Source organism: Rhinolophus sinicus, chromosome 14 (genome assembly GCF_057876585.1).
Source record: "Rhinolophus sinicus isolate RSI-liver-muscle chromosome 14, RSI-T2T, whole genome shotgun sequence".
In the NCBI taxonomy this organism is placed as follows: Eukaryota; Metazoa; Chordata; class Mammalia; order Chiroptera; family Rhinolophidae; genus Rhinolophus; species Rhinolophus sinicus.
Genome location: NC_142514.1, coordinates 182,633,023 through 182,645,892, shown reverse-complemented (window position 1 = coordinate 182,645,892; position 12,870 = coordinate 182,633,023). Strand labels below are relative to the sequence as shown.

The window sequence follows — 12,870 nt, the reverse complement described above, 5'->3', positions numbered from 1 at the left end:
AGCACTAAAGCTGAACATTCACATACTCTGATCCAGAATTTCCATGTGTGGATCTATATACCAAAAAGCACGTACAAGAATGTTCACCTTAATTGTAATAACCCCAAACTGGAAACATCCCAAATGCCCATGACAGTTAGAATGGATTAAACAACAATGAAGAGAATAAACTATTGCTACAGAACATGAATGAATCTTAAAAACTGAATATTGAGTCAAAGAAGTCAGTTTTAAAAGAGGACATCTTGTATGATTCCATTTATATAAAGTCACATACACAGACACACTAATCTACGGGGATAGAAGTCAGCAGAGTGGTTACCTTTAGAGGACAGTGACAAGGAGAGGGCGGGAGGTGGCTGCTGAGGTGCTAGTAATATTTTTTTTATTCACCTGGGTAGTGGTTACATAGGTTTGTTCACTTTGTAAAAATGAATTGAACTACACAAGATTTGTGCACTTCTCTGTATGTACAGTCAGTAAAAATTTTAAAATAAAAAATTAGTAATACTAAGTAGGCTAGTTCTGTACAATCGGAAAGGCAGTTTATGAGCCCAGCATCAATGGCTTTCAGGTCTTGTAGGATTCTTTTTTAAGAAATCACTGAACAGTAGATACTCTACATGTTCTGAGCAGTGACCAGTGACGAGTATATAGTGTTTCTCTTACAGACGGGAACCAAGGAGTGGAAGTGGGGGTGCAGCCGCTTGCCATCTCAACTGATGACCCTTTTGCAAAATGTTTCCTGTTCCTGCGACTCGGCTTTTGCTGATCTAGAGCCTTGAGGTCCAAAGAGAAATGCTTCCTCCAGAGGCACAATAAGGATTTTTCTAAATTAGGAGCTGAAGCTGCCAGTGGGTCGTTTTGCATTCCACATCCACTGGGCAAGAAGGTGAAAATCGGGTAGCACTGTTGGCTGGGGTGATTGATTCTTATTATCAAGGGGTAATAGGATTGCAATTCCCCAGTGGGGGCAGGCAGAAATAGAAATGAAACCTAGGGGGTCTTCTTAATGTTACATTCAGGTAGTTAATGGGAGACAGGCTCCTGGTTAGGTATTTAACTCCAACCTTCCCGCTAAGGCAGACTAAATATCAGAGAAAATGAAAAAAAAATCTTAAAACCATTCAAAAGCTAATAATATAATGAAAAATTACTGGGCCAACATTTAGGAGGCTAAAATCCAAAGAAGTAAGCCCAGAATTCAAAGCAATTTTTGTCCTGAAGACATTTACTGATCTGGAAGCTATAACTGTGAAACTGAGCTGTCTTTGGTGGGAGGATCAAAAATCAAAACCCAGAGCCTGCCTGAGGTAAGTCAGATATCCCACCACCACGAACACACACACACACACACACACACACACACACACACACACATTAAGATGGGACTCCTATTTCTATGGGCTAGTATCCCAGAATCATATTATCTGGATGGTTCAGGAAAACTCAAGCCTTGAACTTGGATTAAACTTGGGTTGAACTTGGACCCATCCTTATAATGCTCCTAGTCACTTGGCAAAAGCAAGCATATTTAGTACCAAGCAATATTCTTTCTGAAGGAATGTACTGCCATCCAAGGCCTCAAATTATTTCTTTTCTTTTTTTTTTTCAGGTGTACAATTCTGTATTACATCATCTATAAATCCCATTGTGTGTTCATCACCCAGAGTCAGTTCTCCTTCCATCACCATATATTTGATCCCCCTTACCCTCATCTCCCACCCCCCACCCCCCTCAAATTATTTCTAAAACTATTTTTTCAGATATGATATCCAGTCTGGAGTCAAAGGTAATCAGGCACACAAAGAAACCTTGCACGAGAACTGATACACACCACAGAAAACACAATATGATCCACAAAGATTTAAGATAACTGGAATTATCTGATAATAACCATAAAATAACACTGCTTACTGTGTTTAAAGAAGGTGAAGGCAAGCATAAAAATATCTGCAGGGTACAAGCACCTATTAAGAATTTCTACAACAGAATTTTTAAAGAATCACGTAGAACTTCTTGAACTGAAAAATACAATAACCCAAAGAAAACGAGTTGGTTAAAAAGCATATTACACAGAACTGAAGAGAGAACCAATGAATAGGTAGGAAGAAGTTATCCTTAGTACATCACAGAAAGACAAAAGAACAGAAAATACAGGATTAGAGTAGAAGCATAGAGGATATATAGAGAGATCTAAGGTACATTTAATTGGAGTCTCAGAGGGTAAGGAGAGAGAAAGGGGCAGAGGCAATATTTAAAGAGAAAATGATAATTTCCCAAAAATAAATACATGAAGCCAGAGGTTTAAGAAGCCCAATAAAGCCCAAGCTAGCTAAAGACTTAATGGAAATACATGCTAGAGTATTTGGAATGAAGTATCACAATGTCAGCAACTTACTTTCAAAAGGTCAGGAAACAACTTGTATGCAGAGATAAAGCAAATGAGGCAAAATGGTCATAATTGGCAAATCTAGATGAAGGTAGATGGATATACATTATACTAATCTTTCAATGTTTCTGTAGTTTTGAAGTTTTTCAAAATAAAAAGTTTTGGGGAAAAAGTCAATTCTATACGGGGAGATTCACTAAGGGATCAGATTCTTTAAAAATGAGGGTCTGCAACATGTCACCCGGTAAAAATCCCTGAACAGCCGATAGAGGCTGAGGTCAAAGGAACATAAGCTGGGTAATGAAAGAGGGAATTGATTGCTACCAGTTACAGCTTTGTTGGAGAAAAAGTCTGTCGCTTTCTTCACATATCAAGTATATATTTTATATAGTATTTTAATTTTTCCACTATTCTTTCCCTCCACTCTTGTCTATAGGGTGTATTGGTGGTAATGAACTTTACAGCACAGTTCATAGTTTACAAAATATTGAGATGGGCTTGTAAAGGAATGGCAGGAGGAATGGACGTCATCTAGAAATCTTGGACTTGGAAGTAGATGGAGTAATTGACAAGATTTTGAGTTGTCGCTCTTTGGAAAAAGTGACTGTATTCTTGACAGGAATAGATGCGTTCTACTAGGGAGGATACATACTATTTTTAAAGAGTTAATACAGAGTAAGGACATCATGAGTGTTGGGCATGTAAAACAGTAGACTGTAGGGACGTTTGTCACTTTATTCAACTTTTCCTATTTGGGGGCATTCCTTTTTGTGGGTGGTGTTTGTAGGACATGGTGCCTGAACACCACTGAACAAGCTAAAGAGGGAAAGTTTCTCTCCATCCCAGGTGTAAGCAGGTATCCTAAGTTAATCTGATGTTTCAGGTCTCTTGCTGGTTAGTTCCCTTTCTCCACCCAACATGGCAGCCACGAGTGCTTTCCCAGGGCCTTTGGACTGGAGCTTGATGCAGGGTGAGTGGGGAACAGTTCCAGGGGACGCAGGGCAAGAATGGCCCCCTTTCATGGCTACTCTGGCTTCAGCTCAGGTCTCGGGTGAGGTGCTGCCTTCCAGCCAGGTGAAGCTCTAAGGAAGGGGTCCTTTTTCCTTGTCTTCCCCTCCCAGGCATGTGGGGGACAAGCCACCCAAATGCTGAGGGGGAGCCTGCAGCAGGCAAGAAAATGCTGGCCCTTCAGCTCCTCACCTTTTATCTTCACCCTCTGTGGGGGAGAGGGTTGCAGTCAAGTATAGGCTTTGGGGTCTCACAGACCTGGGTTTAAATCCCACTACAGATAGGGAAGCCCCTAATCTCTAAATGAGGGGGGTCAAAACTGCGGCCCGCAGGCCAACTGCGGTTCGCAATCCATTGTCAGTTGGCCCGCAGCAAATTCCAAAAATATATTTGGTTTACTTAAATAAACCAGGTGAGGCAATACGTACTTCACCTCGAGTGAGTGGCCCAGCTGTTTGTGTATTTTACCGCATATGGCCCTTGGTAAAAAACGTTGAAAAAAGTTTGGACACCCCTGCTCTAAATGATGGCAAAATTTTCAGATTAAAAACAAAGTTTGGTAGGGATGTAAGACGGTGCAGCTGCTATAGAAAACAATACGGTGGTTCCTTAAGAAATTAAACATAGAATGATACAATCCAGCCCACAAGCATTGAAGCAAGGACTCAAACCCATGTTCACAGCAGCTTTCTTCACAACAGCAAAAAGGTAGAAGAAACTCAGGTGTCCATCGGTGGATGAATGGATAAATGAAATGGGATGTATATATGCCATGGAGTATTATTCAGCCTTTAAAAAGAAGGAGATTTCAGTACAGGATACAGCATGGATGAACCTTGAAGATATCCTGCTAAGTGAAATAAGCCAGTCACAAAAAGACAAATACTGTATGAATCCACTCATATTAAGTCCCTAGAGAAGTCAAATTCAGAGACAGTTGCAGGGGCCGAGGGGGAGGGAGAATGAGTCGTTATTGTTGAATAGACAGGGAGTTTCACTTTGGGGAGATGAAAAACGTTCTGGAGATAGATGGTGATGGTGGTTGCTGAATAATGTGAATGTAATTAATGCCACTGAATCATACACATAAAAATGGTTAAGATGATTGATTTCACGTTATATATATTTTACCACAATAAAAAAATGTGTCATCTGCATAAAAAAAGCTGTGTGGCCCAGCAAAATGTCTCCTGGTCTAATTCTGCCTCTGCCTCTAGTATGAAATCTCTACTTGGAGGCAGGAAAGATTGTGGGTGAGGTGGGGTCTGGGACTCAGAGCATCAAAAGGATGGAAAAGAACCAACTGAGAATAAAAGGGGACCACTGAGGCCAGCAACGAGCCCCATCTTACGCTTTTCCCTCCTCTCTGTCCCCAGTGTCCCCATCCGGTCCTCCTCATCCTGCAAGGGCTTCCTCCTCTTTGATCTCTGGTCCATCTTCCACTTGGCCTCCCTGGCGACCCTTCTAAAACCTGGATCTGGGGTGGCCAGTTAGCTCAGTTGGTTAGAGCGTGGTGCTAATTAACACCAAGGTTGCCGGTTCGATCCCTTCATGAGCCATTGTGAGCTGTGCCCTCTTTAAAAAATAAAAATAAAACCTGGATCTGACCACGTCTCTGTAGCTTAAAAATCTTTCAGCAGCTCCCATCGCCTCAGCTGCAGCCAGCAAGCACCCTGTTCCGACTGCAAAATGCTTTCCCAGCTTCCCAGTCCTGCCTTTCCTGAGCCCCCAGTTCCTTTACATGACACACCATAACCAAACATTATCCCTGGTTTTCTCAACGACCCTACAAGGCAGGTATCATTGACTCCATTGGAAAGATGGGGAAACTGAGTCTCACACAGGCTAGGTAGGACTTAGAGATCTTTTCACTACATAGCGGCTCCTCTGTCATTCACCCTGGTGCCTCAGTACCTTTGCTTATGCCTGAGCATATGTCTATTAGCCCTAGGTTTGGCTCAGAATCACGTCTGATCCCTGAATGTCCCGACACCACCCCCACCCCTGCCCCAGGTATTCCCAATCACATTTTCTTCATAGTTCAACACCGTTGGAAATCATCTTCCTTGCTTACAAATTTAATATCCTTCCCCCTTAGAATGTAAGCCCCAGGAGAGCTGGGATGGCGTCCGTCTGGCATCCCCAGCCCCTGGAACAGGCCAGCTGCACTGTAGATGCTCAATAAACAGCGCTGATGAGATGAGTCTGCTGATCAGCACTGTTGGATCCCTCCCAGCCCCCAGCCCTCAGAATCAGGTACAACCTTCCAAAGGGCAGGGCCCGCTCGGCAGAAAGACGGGCTGGGGTCTCCCCAAGGGTCAGCCCAGGTGGCAGAGATTGGCCTGCCTTCAGGGATAAGGGTGTGGGGAGCACAACTATGAGCAGCAAGTTTTATTGCAACCAGAACTCCTGGTCATGTGGGAGGGGATGGGGTAGAGGGACATTGATCACTGATGCCACGCTCCCAGTCCAGGACATGACACCAAAAGTCTGGTTGGCTGTGCCCTGCCTCTTCCTCCACGCCTTGATCAGGGCATCTGAGGGACCTGAGGCGGAAGGGAACTGAAAGGGGAGTCCATTTCAGCATAGCCTTCGTCTGAGGGATCTGAGGGGAGGGGGAGCAGTTGGCAGTGGGGGTCCAGGTGTCCCACGAGGCTCAGGAACCCGTGGGCTGAGTGCTGCATGTGTCCTCACGGGTTTTAAGGGAAAGCAATGAGGCATATTCTGCCCATGGGGAGAGGGTGGGAGGAAAACAAAGGCTCAAAGTGAGAAATTGCTGGCAAGTGACCACACAGGCGGGCCCTTGGGATCCCGACTTCTAGGCCAGGATCGTGTCCACCCCCTGCCTCTGGCATTCACCAGCCTGGACGCCCAGCCTGGCCCACCTGGGGGCCTATGTGGGCATCTGTTCCTGGTCCATGATCTGGAGGACGTCGTCCAGGATGGAAGGCCCCAGGTCCACGTGCAGGGAGAGCAGGGAGCTGGCGTGAGACAGGAAGGGCTCCTCGGTTTCTGATTCAGGGGTCAGCCCATTGCGGGCCGAGCCAGCCTCTGGAATTCTCCAGATGTCCACACTTCCTGCCTCTGGTGGGGAGGCCTGAGGGGTCTCCAGGTGCAGGCGAGGGGGTTTGGGTGGGGCCTGGGTTGTGGGCAGGGTGAGGGCCTGGGGCCCACCGATGACCGGGAGGGAGATGGCATTCTTGAGCAGAGGGGATGGCCCCTCCGGGTGCTCCCGCCCACACAGGGTCGCAGTGCGGGTAAACTGGAAGGGGACGTCAAAGGTGCCGTCCGCCTCAGGTCCCTCAACTGCCGTCCCTGGCAGGAGGTGAAACTTGCCCTGCAGGAAGGAGATGTCACCAAACATGTCACTGCCGCCGCCGCTGCCGATGTGAATGGTGTGGCGGAAGTCCCCCAGCGGCGGGCTGATCATGTCTGAGGACAGCAGGTCTCGAAGCTTCTCCTTTTTGCCCTTGTGGCTGCCGCGCTTCAGATAGATGGGCGCCTTGGTGGACATTGCGACCTCGCTACCCAGGCCTGGCCGCCGAGGCTGGGGACAGTCCACTGGCCGAGACCACGGCCTCTCACCACTCAATCAGAAACATCCAGAAGGTGGTTTCCAGACACCAAAAACTTGCCAAAGGGCTAAGAGTAGGATGTAGGGCGTGACCAAAGTTGGTCCAAGGAATTAGAAAAAGAAAGATTAACTATCAATGAAGTCGGAGGGTTGAGATAACAAAAATCACTCTTTTCCAGAAGGGTTGAACACTCTTCTGAAAACTGGAAGCAGAAAGGTGATCTCCTAGGCAGCAGTGCTCTCTGGTCTTGTCCTTCTGAGTGTCTCTCCCCAGTCCGGGGCTGAGGAGCTGAAACACCAAGGGAACAAGTCAGGGATGGGACAAAGGTCAGAGGCGTGCATCTGGCTTCTGGGCCCCCTCTGTCAGCCCTGGGAGCCCAAGTGGAGCCGCTCTGCTGCAGGGAGCCTGGAAGAAGCACATGCTCAGTCATAGACTTGCTGTACCTTAGGGCCTGGATCACCAGCTCCAAGCTGCTCCCTTACAAGTGGGGAAACTGAGGACCCAGCACCTGAGTGACTAGCATGAAGTCCCATACAAAGTCCTGGCTCTGATCTCTTGCCCTGGGTCCCCAGCTCTGCTCATCACCATCACAGGGGTGCTTACCCCTCCCCTGTTGCACATCAAAGGTGACCCAAGACATGACAAGTGCCAAATTGCCTGGGGGTCTCACAGATTGGTCTCAGTTCTCCATTTGACCAAGGATGGAGAGCTCCAGTCTCACCCACCCAGGCTTGGCACAGGGCTGGTTGCACACAGGTATTAGGCAGATAGACAAACAACAGATATTTCTGCTTGGCCCAATCACGTCCCACCTGGATGTGAGTTCACCTTTTCGGACTTTCCCTTTACTCTTCCTCTTCCTGGTTAAGAGTTCCTTACGGGCAGGGGCTAGTTTCTGTCTCCCTCCCTGCCCCAGCCCCTGAGGGGAAGATGGAGTGGGGTACAAATATTTTTGGAAGGGGACTTTATTCTGTGTCTGGAATTTGGCTGAATTCTTTGCAAATACATTTCATTTAATTATCACAACCACCTTCCTATCATCCCCATTTTAAAAGTAGAGCCATAAAACACTTTGGAGGAATTCCCACAAGGCATTGCAGAGGGAGAGAAACAAAATGCAAAAATGTACGTAGTATAGAAAAATTCTATTTTTTGAAAGTATTGACCAGCTCCCGTCCCTTTCCCCGTATGGCTACCTAGACTGGGGGTGGGGTGGGGGACAGGGATAGGGTATGGGGTCTGTGAAAGGGAGGAAAGGTGTCCTCAGTAAAAATTATCTGTAACATTTGGTCTCGTTACTGTAAACTGATGTGTAAAGTTGAAAGGATAGTTGCCAAAATGTTGATGGTGGTTCTCTCGAGATGGGAGAATTTCCGGTGACTTTGCCTTTCTTATTCATACTTTTATAAGCTCAAGTTCTTAATAATAAGCAAGTATTATTTATGTGCACATATTTTTTATGAAATCAGAAAAAAATAATATTTTTAATATGGAAATAATAAACATACTCTGGAGGGATGTCATACTGGTTTAACAGAAGAAGGAAGCCTTGCAAGCACTCCTTTCAGTTCCCACGGTGGGGGATTGGCCTGACACGTGGATACAGATGTAGAATCAGAGCACAAAAGGCAAAGAAAGAAACCTGTTCAAGGTCACCCAGCAGGGACCCAGAGGAGCCCACTCTCTCCCACTGCCATCTACAGGCTGTCCGAGGCTGAACAGGTGGGAAATTGGCTAGGGAGGGGCCGAGCAGCAGCAAGGTTGCTTCTGCCAGCTCTGCTCCATCCTGGGCAGAGTGGGGGGAGACGGAGGGCTGGCAGGAGGGAGCAGGAAGGAGGAAGGAGGATGCAGGAGGAGTGGCAGAATCCCAACTCTCTTCATTCCTCCAGCCCAGGCTCTCACTCAGGAAACTCCACCCCAGGACCGGACACCCCGGGTCAGTCATGCTGAGCCACAGAGACCGGACATCTTGCCCCTCCCAGAGCACCTGCAGTTTAACAGGAAACAAAGGAATGACTCTCTCCAGTGGCAGAATTCCAGCTCAGCTTTAAGGAGCTGGGGGGAAGGGAGGGTGAGACACTGGGTGTTTTGAAGTCTTGGGGTCCCATCACTCATTCATCTAACAGACATTTGTGCCCATATCATGCCAGGGGTGGGGGGCATGCTGACACACATTCTATCTGTCCCCTTGGCAGGCAAGACGTCCTGGGGTGGTTTTTCCTTCCTTTTCACTCAGAGAGAATGGGGCTGACTGGTAGGACGTGCTCAGGACCTGGGCCAGGTCCTCCCGCCCATCATACAGGGGCGCCAAGGCAGCCTGAGTGTTTCCACAACAAATTGGGCGTCCCTGACAGCTGTCTCACTCAGAGCCAGATGTACCGCCCAATTCCAGATGTGGGGAGAACTGAGGCTAGCTGGGAAGGGTTGGGCCAGTGTCAACCACCCAGGGGAGAGCTGGGAATTGCAACCATCAAGCCCCAAGAATTCAAATTTGGCAACCAGAAGACCCCGAGCTCCAGCTGCTCTTGCACAGCTTCCATCTTAATGCTCCCAGACACAGCATGCTGGATGTCATTACCACCTTTTACAGAGGGAGAAACTCAAACTCAGAGATGTTAAGTAACTTTGCTGAGGTCACCCAGCTAGTTACAAGGAAGAGTGGGGACTGGTACCCAGGAGCCCAGGGCGTCCTTCAAAGAAAATGACTTCCAGGAGGCAGAGCCCCTTCTGTCACAAGGAATACTAGGCCACTCCCTACCAGAGATGTTCAAAGAGCAGCCCCCTGACCTTACAGGAGGCTGACCTTGAATCCATCTCCAATTGGGACTCACTCTGATCTTGGGAAATACACTGTTCCTCTCTGGCCTCACCTTCCCCATCCATAAAATAGGCTGATAATAAAGCCATCACTAGAGGGCTACTGGAGATCCTACTGCCGTAGTGCAAGTGACAGCACCAATGTCACTGTTGGCCCGAGTCTTTCATTCAGCAAATAGCTGTAGGGCTTTCCTCAAGCATTTTGGTGGTTTGGGGACAATGCTCCCAACAAGACCAAAAGCCAATAGTTCCTGGCCCCAGGTGTCCTCCTCCCACCCGCCTGCGCAGAATCTCCCTCCCACGGCTGCGGGGTCTCACAAGGTCCCGCGGGGTCCCGGTGCAGAGCAGCGCGCGGATCCGTCGCCGCTAGGTGGCGCGCTCGCCTGCTCTATCGCCCCGCGCCCGGGAGGAGTCCCGGCGCGCACCGGAGTCTCCAGCGCGCCGCGGGTTCCAGGCAGGAGCACCGAAGGAGCCGCACGTAAGCGTACCAGCTGCGGATTGTCTGCGGGATCTTCTTCTCTTGGGGGATTCTGGTATCACAACCAGACAATCATGGGGAAAAAGGGGCGATTGGGGACGCTGCCCCGTCTCCAAGCTCTGGGAGGAGCCTCCCCTATGCTTCCCGGCCTGGACGATGTCCGAGTGTCCATCTGGCGCAAGGCCAGCGCTGGGGCGTGCTAGCCCCCGCCTCTGGCTCCCGCGGGTCAAGCTCCTCAGCCCCAGCTCGGGTTCCGGCGCCGATTCCTCCCCGCCCTCTGCCCGAGCGCAGCCCAGCCCAGCCCAGCCCAGCCCGGATCCGTTTCAGGACGCTCACGGCCGTGGCTAAAGATAGGAGGACACCTCACCATAGGCTAAAAATACGACCCCCATCCAGGGCCGAGACGCAGGACACTGGGAGTGCGCTCCCCGGTCTCGGGGGTGGGGTGGGGCTCCGGCGCAGGGTGGAGAGCGGGCCCGGGAGTTCGGGCTCTGGATGCACGGCCCCCGCAGGCGGAGGGGGTGCGGGCGTGGCCGCCAGGACCGAGGCGCCGGCAGGGAACACGTTGGAGCCCGAGGCTCCCGGGAAAGAACCTGCGTGGAGGTGAGACGCGGGCCAGGGCACAAGATGGAACTGGGCGCCACAGGGATGATCTTCTCCGGGGGCCCCTTTGGAGTTGCAGCCAGGCTGCAGAGTCCCGGCGCGAACTCACCTTGAAGCGCTTAGGCAGCCGACCAGCTGACGGCAAAAGCTCCGAAGCTGGACCGCACGGCGGTGGGAGCCGAACCCGGCTGTGAGCTTACAGTGCAGACCTTGGCCCCTGAAGCCCCGCCCCCGGCCCACGGAGCCAATGCCTAAGCCGCCCCAGCTAGGCCCCGCCCACAGCCCGTGCCACTCCCGCCCCCGCCTAAGCTCCCCCTTCTGCGGCTCCGCGCGGGTGTCCAGGAGCCCAGCGGGTGTCCTGCCCAAGCTCGGGAGGCTGCGGGCCAGACGGCATCAGGTGCCTAGGCTGGACTCCGCGGATTCCAGCTGTGCCCGTCGGAATCCAAACTCTCTGTTCTAGAAGGGCCGAGAGGATGGCAACCGGAAGAGCGAATTCTTCAGAATTCTCAGAGCGTCCTAGGGCGTTCCTTCCTTGGAAGGCTGGGTCGGGGAGGTGCCTGCACCAGTGTATTCACTGACTACTGAGGGAATGAATGAGGTCTTGAAGGCGCCTGCGTTAAAATATTACAACTGTGAGAGATTTCACGAGTTTACTGCCCGCTAGAAGAGAGAGCATTGAGTGTGTGGGAGTGCCCTGAGCACGCTGATATCTGCGGTCAGGCTAGGTGGCTTCCGGGCAGGGGTGGGACCCATACTACGATTCATTCCAAACATTGGTTCCTTCGTTCATTCATTCACGTATACAGTCCTAGAAACCTTTATTGAAGGGCAGGCCCTACGTAGGGTACTGTAGATAAATTGAAAGAAACTGTGCCCTTGCTGCATTTAGCTATTCGACAGATACTTGAGCTTACTAGGGCAAAGGAAGTTGGATAGTAATGGGGAGAGGACGTTGCTTTTTGGGGGGTGACAGCTGTGACAGTACAGTGTGACTAGGATGGTAAAGCTTCCATGCTGTAAATATGGAAGGGACTCCTAGGGAGGAAAGATCCGGAAGGTGTCCTGAAGGAGAGAAGGGTGCTGGGGTCGGGGTGGGGTCAGCCAAGTCAGGAGGCAGGGAAGGATGGGGAGAAGGGGAGTGGGTAGGCAAAATAATGGCTCCCTGAAAGATATCCACAGCCTTGTCTCCAGGATCCGTGTATATGTTTTGTTATGTGGCAAAGAATAATTAAGGTTGCCGATGAAATTACTGTTGCTAATCAACTGACTGAATGATGTAAGTGGGCTCCATGTAATATCACAGGTCCTTAAAGGGGGATGAAGGAAATGGAAGAGGAGTGGCAGAGCGGAGCTGTGATGATGGAAGATGGGCCAGAGAAACACTATGTTGGTGCCTTGGAAGGTGGAGGAAGGGGCCACAAACAAAGGAATGTAGGCAGCCTCTAGAAGATGGAAAAGACAAGGAAACATTCTCCCTTGGGGCTTCCAGAGGACCATGGCCCTGCTGACACCTTGATCTTAGCCCAGTGGGACACGTAATGGACTTGTAACATACAGAACTGCACCTTAATAAATTTGTGTTGTTTTAAGCCTCCAAGTTTGTGTTAATTGGTTACGGAAGCAATAGAAAACGAATACAGGGAAGTTTCAGGTTTTAACCTTTAGCTTTCCTGGCCCCTCCCTCAACTCCCCAGGAAGCATCAATCAGGTGGATTCCGCCAGGACTGGCCTGGTGGCCCAGAGGAAAACTGGCCTGGATAGTTGATGGAGGGGACATGGTGGCCATAGGCCAAGTTGTGATGTGGGTGGGTAAGAGTTGTACATCTCCCCCCTCTTGCCACCTGGGCTCTGCCAGGCACCCACCCACCCAGGCCTGCCTATGGCTCTTCTCAAGTACTGCTTGTCCCCGAAAGCCCAGTGAGGTGGGCAGAGCCAGCATCATGATCCCCCTTTACAGAGTTGGAAACCGAAGCTTGGGGTCCTAACAGTGATCCACT

General features: G+C 49.9%; 1 protein-coding gene and 1 long non-coding RNA gene across 3 annotated transcripts; one reads left to right on the top strand and one right to left on the bottom strand.

Annotated features, from left to right (window-relative positions):
• Window positions 1–5,776: 5,776 nt before the first annotated feature.
• CDC42EP2 (CDC42 effector protein 2) lies at window positions 5,777–11,265 on the bottom strand. Of its 2 annotated transcripts, none has more exons than XM_074336669.2 (2): window positions 10,983–11,265; window positions 5,777–7,380 (listed from the first exon to the last, which is right to left on the bottom strand). In XM_074336669.2, the coding sequence occupies exon 2, from the start codon at window positions 6,912–6,914 to the stop codon at window positions 6,294–6,296; it is 621 nt and encodes a 206-aa protein (XP_074192770.1). In that variant the 5' UTR covers window positions 6,915–7,380; window positions 10,983–11,265; the 3' UTR covers window positions 5,777–6,293. The 2 variants fall into 2 exon arrangements, with proteins under 2 accessions (XP_074192770.1, XP_019593487.2); XM_019737928.3 differs by having other exon boundaries at window positions 5,777–7,263.
• On the top strand, window positions 10,026–12,470 carry LOC141572288 (uncharacterized). Its single transcript, XR_012497633.2, has 2 exons — window positions 10,026–10,873; window positions 12,177–12,470. It is a non-coding gene; the product is annotated as an uncharacterized LOC141572288 (long non-coding RNA).
• Window positions 12,471–12,870: the final 400 nt, after the last annotated feature.

What these genes read in the sequence shown, in the direction of transcription:
- CDC42EP2 (XM_074336669.2), bottom strand. Translation starts at nt 6,914, where the DNA reads ATGTCCACCAAGGCGCCCATCTATCTGAAGCGCGGCAGCCACAAGGGC.